The sequence below is a fragment of the Lepidochelys kempii genome, chromosome 4 (assembly GCF_965140285.1).
Source record: "Lepidochelys kempii isolate rLepKem1 chromosome 4, rLepKem1.hap1, whole genome shotgun sequence".
Taxonomy (NCBI): Eukaryota; Metazoa; Chordata; order Testudines; family Cheloniidae; genus Lepidochelys; species Lepidochelys kempii.
In genome coordinates this window covers 92,285,336-92,298,476 of record NC_136383.1, presented here as the reverse complement: position 1 = coordinate 92,298,476, position 13,141 = coordinate 92,285,336, and the positions used below count along the sequence as shown (strand labels likewise).

General features: G+C 41.1%; 1 protein-coding gene across 1 annotated transcript in view; it reads right to left on the bottom strand.

Moving 5' to 3' along the window:
• Positions 1–13,141, bottom strand: part of CORIN (corin, serine peptidase) — a 321,969-nt gene that overhangs the window by 2,937 nt on the left and 305,891 nt on the right. Inside the window, exons 19-21 of the mRNA XM_073342123.2 lie at positions 11,275–11,449; positions 2,555–2,826; positions 351–484 (exon numbers count right to left, since the gene is read on the bottom strand). Of these exons, the coding sequence (XP_073198224.2) occupies positions 351–484; positions 2,555–2,826; positions 11,275–11,449 (581 nt within the window). The remainder of the gene's footprint in view (positions 1–350; positions 485–2,554; positions 2,827–11,274; positions 11,450–13,141) is intronic.

Below are 13,141 nucleotides of genomic sequence, written 5' to 3'. Positions count from 1 at the left end.
ACCTAAACTCTGCTGCTGCTGGGGTGAGGGTGTCACGGTGGCTGGAGACTGCCCCAGCAGCAACTGGGCCAGGGGTGCCCCCGGCCCAGGCGCACCAGTGACTTCAGAGATCATGGAAAGTCAAGGAATCTGTGAAACTTGCAGACTTAATAAAATCAACTTTGAATGGATTATGATTAAGAGAAATAAATAATTGGTCAAAAATGTTTGTCCATTTCTAAGTACGTACTATGAAAATTAATGTTACCTCTGTATCAAAACTAACCTCTAGTGCCCATTGAAATACCCTAGGTTCTTAGACTTTTATTTTAGAAAATCTGCTTCATGTTTCTACTCAGAAAAAGGCCTACCATGCAAGAGTCCACAGTTCCAGACTCATAGCCTGCACATAACATCCTGCTGGTAATGGTCTTCATGTCAAAGTATGACTGGCATTGTTCTAGGGAAATAATACGAACTTCTCCTTCTTGAAGTTTAAAAGGCACTGGAAAAAAAATCTTTATTAAAGTATACACTGTAATATACAGAAATACTTATATTCATTGCTAGTTGAGATTGCAACATTCTTTTCTACTATGATAGGCTAAACTTAAAAATAGTAATGATAATAAAATTAGCTTTAAACGTGTATTTAATATAAGAAGAAAAGCTTCTTTGCCCCATTCCCGCCAGTAAGGGGGGTAGTTTCATATACACCGACAAGTGGGGATTCACATTTCTCAAGCTCACAGAACAGTGGGTATAGGTGTGGGGATTGGCCCACCTTCTATTCCAGAGCGGGTGTGAGCATTTTATGTTGTGCCTCCAGCTAAACCAGGCTTAGAGTTGACAGACTGGGGAGGGAGCCTTTAAAAGACATAGCAAGAAAAGGAGGACTTGTGGCACCTTAGAGACTAACCAATTTATTTGAGCCTAAGCTTTCGTGAGCTATTCTTTCTGCGAATACAGACTAACACGGCTGCTACTTTAAAAGACATGTTATGGGACTTTTGAGATTGGGGGTTGGGAAGAAGACATAATTAGGGAGCATATATTTAGGGCTCAAAAGCCATGTCCCACAACAACACTGTCACCCTCATACTTAGTATAATAAACCCATCAAAGCTGATTGCTTTACTTGGGGTGGAGGGCCTATGTGAAGGCTTAGTTCATGGCAAGCTGTGGGCTGAATCTAGCCTGCACACATGGTCTGTGTGCACCTGTCTCCTACACACTAAAAGTTCTCTAGTGCATTTTGACACAGGAGCACCTCAAAGTGCACTAGGAAACATTTAGTGCATAGAGGCATGATCCACACAGCCACTTAGTGTGCAGCGGGCTAGACTTGCCATGAACTAAATTCTTGGGTTGATGAACCCTCAGAGAGCGTATCAGAGAAGAGCAAAACCTATCACACCATTCATCCTGTCCCAAAGGGGCCAGTGCAGGCTTGTTGCCTGCTGTCTCTGCCAAAATTAAGGTGAAGGGAAACTGTTAAACCTAAAGTACAAAGTACTAACCACTATGCAATCAAGATGAACACCTTTGTTTTATGGTGCTTAGTAACCTGTAACTTTGAACCTGATGTCATTGACAACATGACTGCTTGGGCGAGCAAAAAAACAACGTTTTGCCATTTACCAATGGTATGAAAGCTCATCACTGCGTCATTAGGTCTGCTACCTTTAGAGTAGGGGTACACGGACAGAATGGATTTCTTGTTAGCAAACAGACTACACCAGTCAGTGGCATTTAATTCAGCATTGTTCTGGACTGTAGAACGTTTCAGTTTTAAAAGGAATGGTATGAATGGTATGAATAGGAATGGTATTACCCCATGTTTGACATACATCCAATGTTATGTTCCTATTCTCCAGAGTTCAGGGCTTACCTCCTTCCCCTGCTCGTGATTACAATAACTAAAAAAGAGAAATATTTCCACATCACTGGTACTTAAGAGCCAGGGCAGCCACAACATTTTCCCTCTGCTCTGTGTCATGGGACCCTGGCCCTTCCATTTAACAAAAACAAGGCAAAACCTTTCTGGGAGAAAAGAGGCACCTGGGGATTATGTGGGGGGTGGGATAAATAGTGCCACAGCATGCTATGGAGAGTTTTGGTTAAATAAATAAATCTTGTTTAGTCAAGCGACAAGCCAAGATTTGAGCCTGAAGCTTTGCACACGGCTAACGTTATCGTCCTCTGATCATTTGCCACACTCTCAATATAGCTTCAAATGCAGCTTAAGCAAGTAACAGACTATAGCCAAGATTTTCAGGCTATTTCCTCAGTAGAAGCTCCTGGATGGGCAGTACTCTTAAAAATCACATCATATATGTAGCTACTGAAATATGGATTTAGCAGCCTGACTTTAACAGCTCCTGCCTTTGACAAGCTAAGCTCTAGCCACAGGTATAGCCTTTTGTGAATACATACAGATTATGTACAAGTGGCCTAATAAGGCACAAGTATATAACTAGAGGTAGACACAGTGGTTTGCAATTGGAGCCAAGTAGTTAATCAGGTTCGTAGAAGGTTAGATTTCTCCAAAGAGTCTGGAAAGCATTCTTCTTACTTTTGTTGCCCATGTGTCCCCAGCCTGTGATGTAACAGTAGGTATGTGGCTCAACCAACTGCTCCCTGCTGGGTAAGCAGACTGGCCTTACATAACTTGTCTCATTGATATCTTCATTTAGTTCTACAATGCTGATATCATAGTCAACTACTGCTCTGTTATAGCGTGGATGCAAGATAATAGTCTTCACCAGTCGTGTCTGCATGAAGATTGATGGATGATCCAGATTGTTTATACCAAACACCACTTTCCAGACTGCAGCGTTTTCTCTCCTTTGTAAGAGAAAGAAAAAATTGTAAATTTCCCCCTACAGTTCTTTTATACACAATTGTATAATTGAGGACTTCTGGATACCTTTCTGCAATGCACTGAACACACAAGTGGTACTACAGAACTAACAGAAATATTACTTTGAGGTTACACTAAAAATTAAGTTAAGATCTCACCAAAAAACACACAATCATACTTTCTTTCCTTCAAATTTTCCACCCAAGGAACACAGGGCTAGATTCACCAGGGGACTCCACGAGAGAGAGCCAGCAGAACGTCAAGTTTTATGAATTCCACTGTGCCTTACCTGGATTTGCATATACCCACCAGTAAAAACTTACACCTAAGTCCCCCCATGTGAATCTAGGCCTCAGTACTCAAACATTCATGAATTCACTCTTGCCTCACTCTTGTGAGGTTAGAAAGTTTTATAGATGGAAGAACTGAGCAAAGTCTCCTGCCTCCCATCCATGTATTTTAGCTGTAGTACCATCCTTCTCTTGTTAGTTTGTGCAAAAGGAAGAACAATAATCTCAGGTTGCAATCAGGTCATGGCAAATTTTAGAAAACAATTCCTGAATAAAAATACTGGAAAAAGCAAAAGTCACAGAACCATAATTGGGTGGATAGTCACCAAATCACTAGAATAAAATTATACCCAAAATAATCACTCACGTTTCCATTTTTAGTGCAAACCACAAGAACAGTGCATATGCTGTTTTGAACAAGAGGCACCACATCAGAACATAACTTAGATCAAATTGCCTTGCCCCTTCCCTGAGGTCTGCTATTATTTTTAAGAAGAGGCTGTATATATTTTAACTTTGGCAGAGGCTGGTCCTTTCTGGCTCCTGTAATGTGACAAGCCCTCAATTCCTATTGCCGTCAAGGTGCTCAGTATCATTAGGGCAGGGCTAGGAAATCCACTAATGTGGTCTTTTGCCTCTCTCCTGCTTTGTCACTAAGCAATTGATTTCTATGTGCTACTCAAGCAACTCTGAATTTAACTTTACAGCTCAAACAAGAGAGCTGTCCTTGTATTCTGCCACCAGCTAGTATCAAAAAAATCATCACATCACTTTGCTGTATGTCAGGTGTGGCCAATCTGGTTCCAGAGCCATATGCGGCTCTTCAGAAGTTAATATGCAGCTCCTTCTATAGGCAGCGGGAGTGGGGGGCGCGGATGTGGGGATGCTGATGTATTACTGTGGCTCTTTGGCAATCTACATTGGTAAATTTTGGCTCCTTCTCCGGCTCAGGGTGGCCACCCCTGCTCTATATGGAAATTATGAAAGCTGTGTCGTTCACGGCAACTGTCCAGCCTTAGGTGTTAGGCCCCAAGATGTCAAGTGTCAGCAACCTAAGTTTGAAGGTCACATTTCAATTTGACGTTTAGCCGTGATTGCCTAAGACTACGTTTCCATGATTGTATTTTTTAAAAATTGTAGCCATCATTATTGACATTTGTGGATTTTTGCAGTTGAGGAAGGGGAAGTAACAGTGTCAAGAGGAGTGAACCAACATCAGTTGAGCTACATGCGAACCGCCATGTTAAAGTGTGGGCTGTATCAGAGGCTAAGAGTATTAAATCACATGATGAGAACTAGTGGGAAGTCACAGGTTCTCTGACTTCCCTGTGGCTTTTAAAAAAAAAAGGAAGCATTCACTATTTACATAGCTGATTGAACATGGTTTTGTAAAGCTTGGCTGCCTTTACAGAGACTGCGGCAGAAAGAAGCTGTGAAAATGCAAAAGTACAGCTCTTTCTCAGCACTGTGGTTTTCTGATTGCATAATAAATGTTATTTTCGGTTAAAATAAGGTAACATGCCATTGCTGACATTGCAGACTCTCTCTTTTTTTGTCTGTCATGGCTCTCTGTATGACGACAAACCACAAGGCATATTTATGTCTAACTATGTCTTGTGGGAACAAAGCAAGGAAGGATTCTGAAAATGCAGAGCCATGGGCAATGAAAAGTCACAACATGAATATATTCTCAAACAGAAAAGAAACCTCTTGGTTAGTTTAAATTGATCTTAGGCGTTTTCATGGGATTTATTGCAAAACAGACTCAACAAAACCATAGGGTACATAATGAGGAAACACTAGCAATGGCAAGAAGATGGACTAGATGCTTTATGAAGTCTCATCGCTATTGTCTGAGTATCTAAGAGCACATTTGCTGTAATGTTCTCTGCGAGTGGCTGCAACACTTGTATACACATAGTCCCTACATGCTGGCTGACTCTTTGCCAAAATGCCTCTAACTAATAAGTCTCAGGATAAAAATATATTATCTTTTAAGATCACTTTAAAATTCCTCTTTAATTGCTTTTTTTTGACTGGCACAATTTAAAATAATTTTCCTCAGACCATCTTAATCCACAATACAACATCATAATGTCAAACAGATAAAGGAAACAGACTGGGCCCTCCAATTTATGAAAGTATACTTTTAAAATGATTTAACAATGTAAGACCTCACATTTATAGTTTGGTGCCACTATAGGGTCAGAAGAGTGAGCATAACCCATTTCTTGTAATTTCACAGTGTCAGATTCAAACAAGATATCAGTATAGAAATTTACAAACCTTTTCATCCCAGCAATTTCAAATGGCTGGCATTTGGGATTCATTCTGGGACACAGTGTCCTTTTAAAGGAAACATACTAGGTACACACTGATGCAGTATAGATCTATCCAGGGACAAATTAACCACTTCAAAAAGTCTAAGTTCTATAGAATGAAAACTTCCCCAAGCAGCTTCTCTCCTCAATCATCATTAACGGGTAATACCTCTCTACTGTCACGTTCTGCAATGTTGTTGCTGAGGGCTCTAGGACTAAGCCCCGCCCTTCAACTCAGCTTACCCAAGAAGTTCTTCCAAAACTATAGAAAGAGTTCAGCAACCGATAAACAGCATTAAGAGGAAATTTGGTTGACTTGTGTTTAAGTTTCCCTTTAAAGGAAAAAAATCAATGTATTGTAAGTTAGAAGTTACATTCTGGTCTTCCAGAGTGGGTTGTATGAGAAGAGAAGCTACTAACAGAAAAAAAAAAATGTATCGGGTAAGAAATGTCTCATTGTGCTGCATAACGCCTTTCCTCGTTCATCTGCAATGGGGACTAGCGAGCAGTGAATCACAGAAATGGGCTAAGTGGAAAGGAGGATAAAGTGGAATTTTAATTATTGTTACAATAGAATAATAGGCAGAAATAGAGCTTCCCTCTCTATAAAAGCACAACTTTGTAATTTGTTTAGGAACCAACCCAGCACCAACTTTCTAATAAAAGATGTTACTACAGAGGAATGGAAACCTACTGTGTAAATGAGAGGCTCTCTTTCCACAATGCCACTAGGACCCATTTCAAGGGCAGCCTTGATGCCCTTTGTGCATGACAACTGGCCCAGGATTTTAACATCTTGCTCATAGCAACTATGAAGCCCTCAGACCCTGGCATTTAGAGTAAATGAGATGAACAGGATAGGACTGGTATGTGTATCCATGCAATGTCTTTAGATCGCTAGGACTCCACATGTATGCTGCATCCTTTCAAAAACGTGTGGAAGCTTGGAACAAAACAAGAAAGGCCAGCCACAGGTTTGTCTAGTCTGGCCAGGCTGATCAATCTTGACGCCTAATGACACTCAGTTGTGGGGTCAGATATAGCTGTATAAAGAATGCCACTAATACCAACTTTTCATGGTGCTTGGTTGCAGGATTTTGACCATCCATTCAGTAGAAACTCTAATGAGGCTAAGATCACCAGAACTTTGGGATTATTAATTGCATTAATTAGAGGCCAAGGTGGCATTGTGCTGGGCACTGTATAGAGGGAGCTTACTGTTTCCCTTCATTACCGGAAATGAAACTTGACCACATCAATGATTAAAATTTTCTCATTAAGTTCTGTCTAGATACCAAAATGTATCAATGAGGCTACAGAGAATTCGTGCTGAACTACACTTCTCTTCTGACGTGTAGGCTGTTAACTAGATGGTTCAGGTCAGGATGAAGGAGGTGTCCCTACTTCAAGAGGTCTGTTCTTTTCCACAGATGCAGTGAAAGTTCCTTGACTGTCTATTTAGTCCAAGCCAGTGGCAGGCTAGGATGACAACTTCAGCTCTTGCGACTTCTTTTCTGTACTCTTTATGTGAACTGTCTTTAAACACAGCAAATTCTTCTCTGACCAGGACATTATTTCAAATGCCTCATAGAAGTTTTGACCTCTGGCTACTTAGTGGATTTGGAAGGGATACAAACATTCACCTTTAAGATCATAAACCAACTTCTAACTACATAGGAGGAAGATTCCTCTGGGGGACAAGTTGTTCTGTAACTGCCCACTATGGGGTTTCTTGCATTTTCCTCTTGCAGCTAGTATGACCACTAACAGAGACAAAGTACTGGATGCTATGGTCTGACCCAATATGGGCATTCCTATGTGTGTTTGTTCAGCCACTCTGCTGCTAGCCTGCTAGAAGTGTCAAAGTGAACTAAAAGGATATGCAAAAAGAAAAGGAGTACTTGTGGCACCTTAGAGACTAACCAATTTATTTGAGCATGAGCTTTGCTCAAATAAATTGGTTAGTCTCTAAGGTGCCACAAGTACTCCTTTTCTTTTTGCGAATACAGACTAACACGGCTGTTCCTCTGAAACCTAAAAGGATATGTACTCTGAGATTTTGCAAAATTGTGTAGCACAAGGTGTGAGCTTCAGAGAGCTGGATGCTTCCCTTCTGCTAAGTAAGGGACCATAAATCCTGAATCATCTTCTCTTCCAAGTATGCACCCCACCTTGCAACGCTTGCTTTTGTAGCAAGTATGCAAAGGTCTATAAGTGAAAACTGAGTAAGCTGTCAGCAAGTTGTTTGTACTTGCCCATAAAAGGGCATTCAGACGTGATCCAAGAGTGACACCTAATTTTGCATTGCATCAGCTGTGTTATTCTACAACCTCAGAAGGAATCTCGGAGGCACATTGTATGAAATCCCATGCACAGGTTGATACTGATGCATAAACCAATAAACCTAGTCAGTGGAGACAGTTAGCTATAGCTGACTGCTGGTAGGAAACAACTTTTGCAATGATCTCTTCGATCTTTGTAAATCTTTACCATGGTGGTAAAATTATGACCCGTGCCAGGCCTTTTTTGACTCATCTTTTTTGACAGTTTTCTGTTGGGCTCAAAAAGCCCTTCTTGATTTTGAACTGGTGCGTTTGAATCCTTTCTAGCAGTTGGCAAGTTATGAGTGGGTCTGTTTCTCTAAACAGGAAATGGATTGTGAAATTGTCCATAAATATGTATAGATGGGTAACTACTAAAAGCCATTTAAGACTTTGGGTGGAGAGGGTGGATCAGAAGGCAGAGTCTTGTACATGAACTGTGAGCTGTCATACATCAATGCCCATTTTGTCTTTGTCATGCTGAGGTTTGTTGGTTTGTGAAGAAAAAAAAATCTAGGTCTTCCCTGGGAGCTTCTCTTCCAGTTTATTTCCTCTGCTAGTAGAAATAGTCCCTTCTTGAGTACCCTGTTGGTGGTGACCAACAGATTGCTATGCTGGATTTCATAGAGATGCTTGAGGCCGCTCAGCGTTCTCAGATATTAATTTCTCCAAAGTTTCCCCCACATAGCCGCTCATGTATAAATTTGGCTGCACAAGGTATCTGTTTAAGACGAGTGATTGCTACTCATGGTGTAGCCATGGAGTTAGGAGGCAATGCTCATCTCAAATCACATCAAGAGCCAGGAAATATTCCAAAGAAATAATATTTTACACACTGCTCCCAGCATTGACCAGAATGTGAACCTGAGACCTCTGACATTCAAAGCAAAAATCACATCCCTAGGCAGTAGCAAGCAAGAGGCTCATCAAGTTGGTTTTCCTTAATAAGGATAGGATCTGAATGGCCACAACTGAAGCTTTGAAATTTCACTCTTATAGTCTATCAGGGATCTTTTGGAAGGAAGCCCCCTTCTTATGCTTTGACTGTCTTTCACTGGTGGAGCTACTGCTGCACCAGCTGTAGCTTCCGAAAGGTTATGGAATTTTCATCCATTTTTATATAACATGGTTTAACATTTAGTTTTAACCAGAAATCCCCATTCAGATCTTGTGATGTTCTTAAAGCAGGCACATACTGGAAACTCTGTATCTAATTTTGCTTAAAGGAGAATATTTTATAATTATTAATGCATTCTCTGTGAGCCACTGGCTTCTTGCCCTGTGAGAGTCATGAGTTTTTTTAGGTTTTGTTAGTTTTTGGTGGTACGCATATGAGACTTTCTCTGGTTGTTGGGAGGAAGGAGGTAGCATGCTATTCATCCTGGCCTAGGGACCACTTGATTGGGATGGGTACTGGAACAAATATTCGGATTGGTGTTCTTTTGAAGGCTAGCTGGTGGGCTATTTCCACAACCCACTGCCCACGCTGGCTATCACCCTGGTAAGTACTTCAGGAGCAACCTAGTGTCACTCTCAGGCTTTACTCACTAAATCAGGAGTCATTTTGAACATGGAAAGGGATTTTTCATTTGTCTCGCTGTAATCCCATGATGGTTGAGCTGCATCAGAAATGGAGTCCTCCTGTGCCCCTGTTCTGTCTCATATGGCCTGAGGTGCTCCTTATATTTTAGTATGAAGCCAGTCGATAGGGAAGGGGAAGGGAAGCGAGAGACCCCTTCTCACCTTTCAGACTGTGAGCCCCTTTCCCTGGCAGAGTGAGGGTCTGCAGGCTGACAACCTGATAGGCACAAATTCTCACCACACTGCAGCCTGAGGCAGGGCTCACTAGGTGTACCAGGCTTCTCTGCCTGCCCAGACTATGGCATAGAGTGCGGGAGGGGCAGTGAACCTAATACAGCAAGATGTGAGAAAGTCCTGTAGAGGACAGAAGCCCCGACAAACCCTCCCTCAGGGTGAGATGGCAAAGGAGACAGGGTTCAAACCCTGATTTTTACACCCCTTGCTCATTAACAATACAAACTGCTGCATTACAAAAGGGACACTTGCTTTTGTCTTTTTTTAAAACCTGAAGTCTCGCTAAGATGTGAGGGGGTTCTCCTCTGTATGAATGCTCATGCTCCAGGTGAGACTTCCCATGATGGAGTCATGGATTTGGATGGCGGATGAAGCCCTGGCACAGCTGTCTGGCTCAAAACTCTATGCAAGTTGGCAACCCTTGGCAGCAGGCCATAGCTCTCCCTCTGAAGCCCCATGCTCTGGCAATGCAAGGATCAGTGGCAGTAAGCCATAGCTCACCCTTTAAGTTTCCTGAAAAGCTGCCTACAGCACCCTTTGGATGTGGCTCAATGCTTGTAGGGGTTCTCTGCTGCTGTGGTGGGTGGGAGGGAGGGAGAGCCTGTTCAAAAGGTGCTGCATCAGAGGGATGGAGCCTCAATGTTCCAGTGATTCCTCACGTCAGGAAAGGGTAAGGGGAATTAGAAGGTGAGATGAAGTTGCTGCTGCACAAAAATGAATACAAATTAGAGTTTTAAACAAAGTGGGGTCAGGACAAGCTGAGCCACCAGTTTGTTCTACTGCCAGAAGCAGAATTTCTGGTGGCCTGAGTTGAAGGGTGGCACTTCGTTCAGTGCTGTTGCTGGAGACTCCAGGATTATCTCCAAACTCCACAGGTGGGAGGCATCTCCCATTAGGGATGAATGAGCTGAGAAGCTGTGCAGCAGAAATGTACTTAGACTATATGAGGGGAAAGCATGTTAACTGTTGAAACACATTTTAATTCTCTTTAGAAATCTAATTAACAGGACTTGGTGCAAAACATGAAGTAAGGTAATAAACTTCCACCCAAAATTCTGTTTAATCAGAATGATACCATGATTAGCATTAAACTGTCACCCATGTCTGGTGCCTGAGGTACATCATGGTTCCTGTGCGTCAAACAGAAAATCCTTGTGGTATCAAATCTCAGATACTAGAAATTTTCACTCCATGGTAAGTGCTGACTTTTTAATAGTGACAGTGGAGATAGCGTAGCATTTCTCTGTAGTTAGAAAAGGCAATAAATAGCTCCATCATCTCAGATACCACTGTGGCGAAGTGTCGATTTTATTTTTTCTGGTTAAACAGCTACCACTGTCCCTGTATTCTTGTGTTATTTTTATTCTGGCTCTCAGTGAGAAGATTTATTACTCTATAGTTATATGAGACACATTAGTGAAATATCATAAATGAAAGGGATAGTTTTTTATGAATTTCCTAGCTGAAAGTCAAAGCCTTTATCAACTTTAGGTATCAAAGTGAATATTAAAACTAGTCAAACCCTCAGCTGAAATCATTTAATAACATTCATTGTCTCTTTAGTCTCCAAAAAGAGATTTGCTGTTTTGACAAGATCTGATTTTTTTTAAATATGTTTATGTGGAAGTTATTTGTCTAACTAGCCATTTGTACGTCAACAGTAAAACTGTCTCAGCTCTGCTCACCCCTCAAAGCAGTGTGCTACCGTCAAAACCCATTTGTTTGCAATCAAAACACAGCCACATATGTGCCCACTTGGTTCACTCTGCAGAGAGCACTGCCAAGGCCACCGTCCTGGACGACTAGTCCTGCCACCAAGGATCCTCTTGCTCATGCGAGCTGCAGGGCGACGGCCACAATCTAGCGAGAAATGTAAGATACAGTGTGTTATTCACTGCCACGAAATTCAACATGCATAGAACGTTCTCAAAATCTGCTCTGAAAAAAATATTGCAAAGGGATTTCTCTATACGGAATGAAGTTATAAAACTCATGAAATTATGTTGCACTTATGGGAAGAATTTATAAAAACAACACACTGTGTTGAATTCCATATACAATGAGCCAAATTCATCCCTCCTTTCACTTAAGTGGACTGAGCCCAGGGATTAATTTGACCTATTTAGATTCCCAAATAAGACAAATGGGCGGGGGGGAGGGGGAGGGAGCCAGACTAAGTTGGAAAAGTTTGGCTTTCTCTGCGAAGTAGAGCTATCAACCTATCCTTGGGCAAGGGGGTTATATCACCTGTCAATCACCAGCATGCTGTTGCTACCCTGGACTACACCCCAGAAGTGGCACTGGAGTAGCACATTGGAAAGCCTTTGCCCAGTCTCAGAAGTCCAAGTGTGGATGTGCATCTATCTGCAGGATATATAATACTTGCTCTACTCATGGAAATTTCAAATGAAAAATAGCTATTTGCTCATATATAGCTTGCCAGTGAAGATTCATTTTTTACAATGCCTATTCTAATGCTTTGTCCATTCTAGTTTTAAATATCCACCACTTCCCTTGGAAATTATATCATATTGTTATAAATTTCACTGACAAGAAGTTTTCCATTAACTTGTTGGTCAGCTACACACCTTTTAAAAATATGTTCATCTCTTTCTTTTAGTTCTCCTTTTTAATTCTGGGATTGTAATGTGACAGGCTCTTATAAATCTCTTGTTTTATTACTGCCCAATTTAGAGAATTGACTGAAATAGTATCAGTTTCTGGAATCCTTCCCCAGGAGAGGATATCCTGTTTTGCATATATGTGGGAATTTAGCAATGAAGAAATAAATTAGTACAATGTTGATTTGTAACTATTAAATTCTTAGCACGTTCCCTCAAATAACTTCAGGGGGCAAGGACCTTTGTGTTGCTTTAAAGTCCTCTATATGTACTACATGTAAGAGGCAAACAACCTTACAGAGTCCTACAAGATGACTTTTTTTTGGTAATAGTAAACTTTGAGTAGTTTCCTGGATCTAGGTCATGCTTTATGATTAATCTTTGTCATCAGGCTAATATATTTATTCAAAATGTTCTTCAAGAAAGCTTTTTCATTTTGTAGAACCTAACATCCATCTGAAGAATTGCTGTATTTTCAAACCACTTAAACTTGCACAATCCACTGTGCATTTAGATTTAATCTGGAGTTTTCATCTTTAAATTTCCCTATCCCCTTGACAGTCACAGCTACAAATGTATCACATACTATATCAGGAGCTTACTTACTATAGTGGTAGCAAAAGATGTTCCCAACAGGAACAAAAGTTTAGTCTAATCACAACATGGATATTGACAAGATTAGGGCAAACCAGGAATTCATCCTTTGGTTCTGGTTCCATTTGCAAGACATTGGAAATATGATTATACCAGTGCAAACAGTTAGTGATATAATTTCTGGGACAGATTCTGTTTTCAGTCAATCCAGAGTAAATCCAATAAAGTCAGTGAATTTACTCCAGACTCACTAATATCTCAGTCTAACCCTTTCTCACTAGACTCTATGGACCAAATCTTTATGTCTTTATTCAGGCAAGTTTCCACAGAAGCCTGA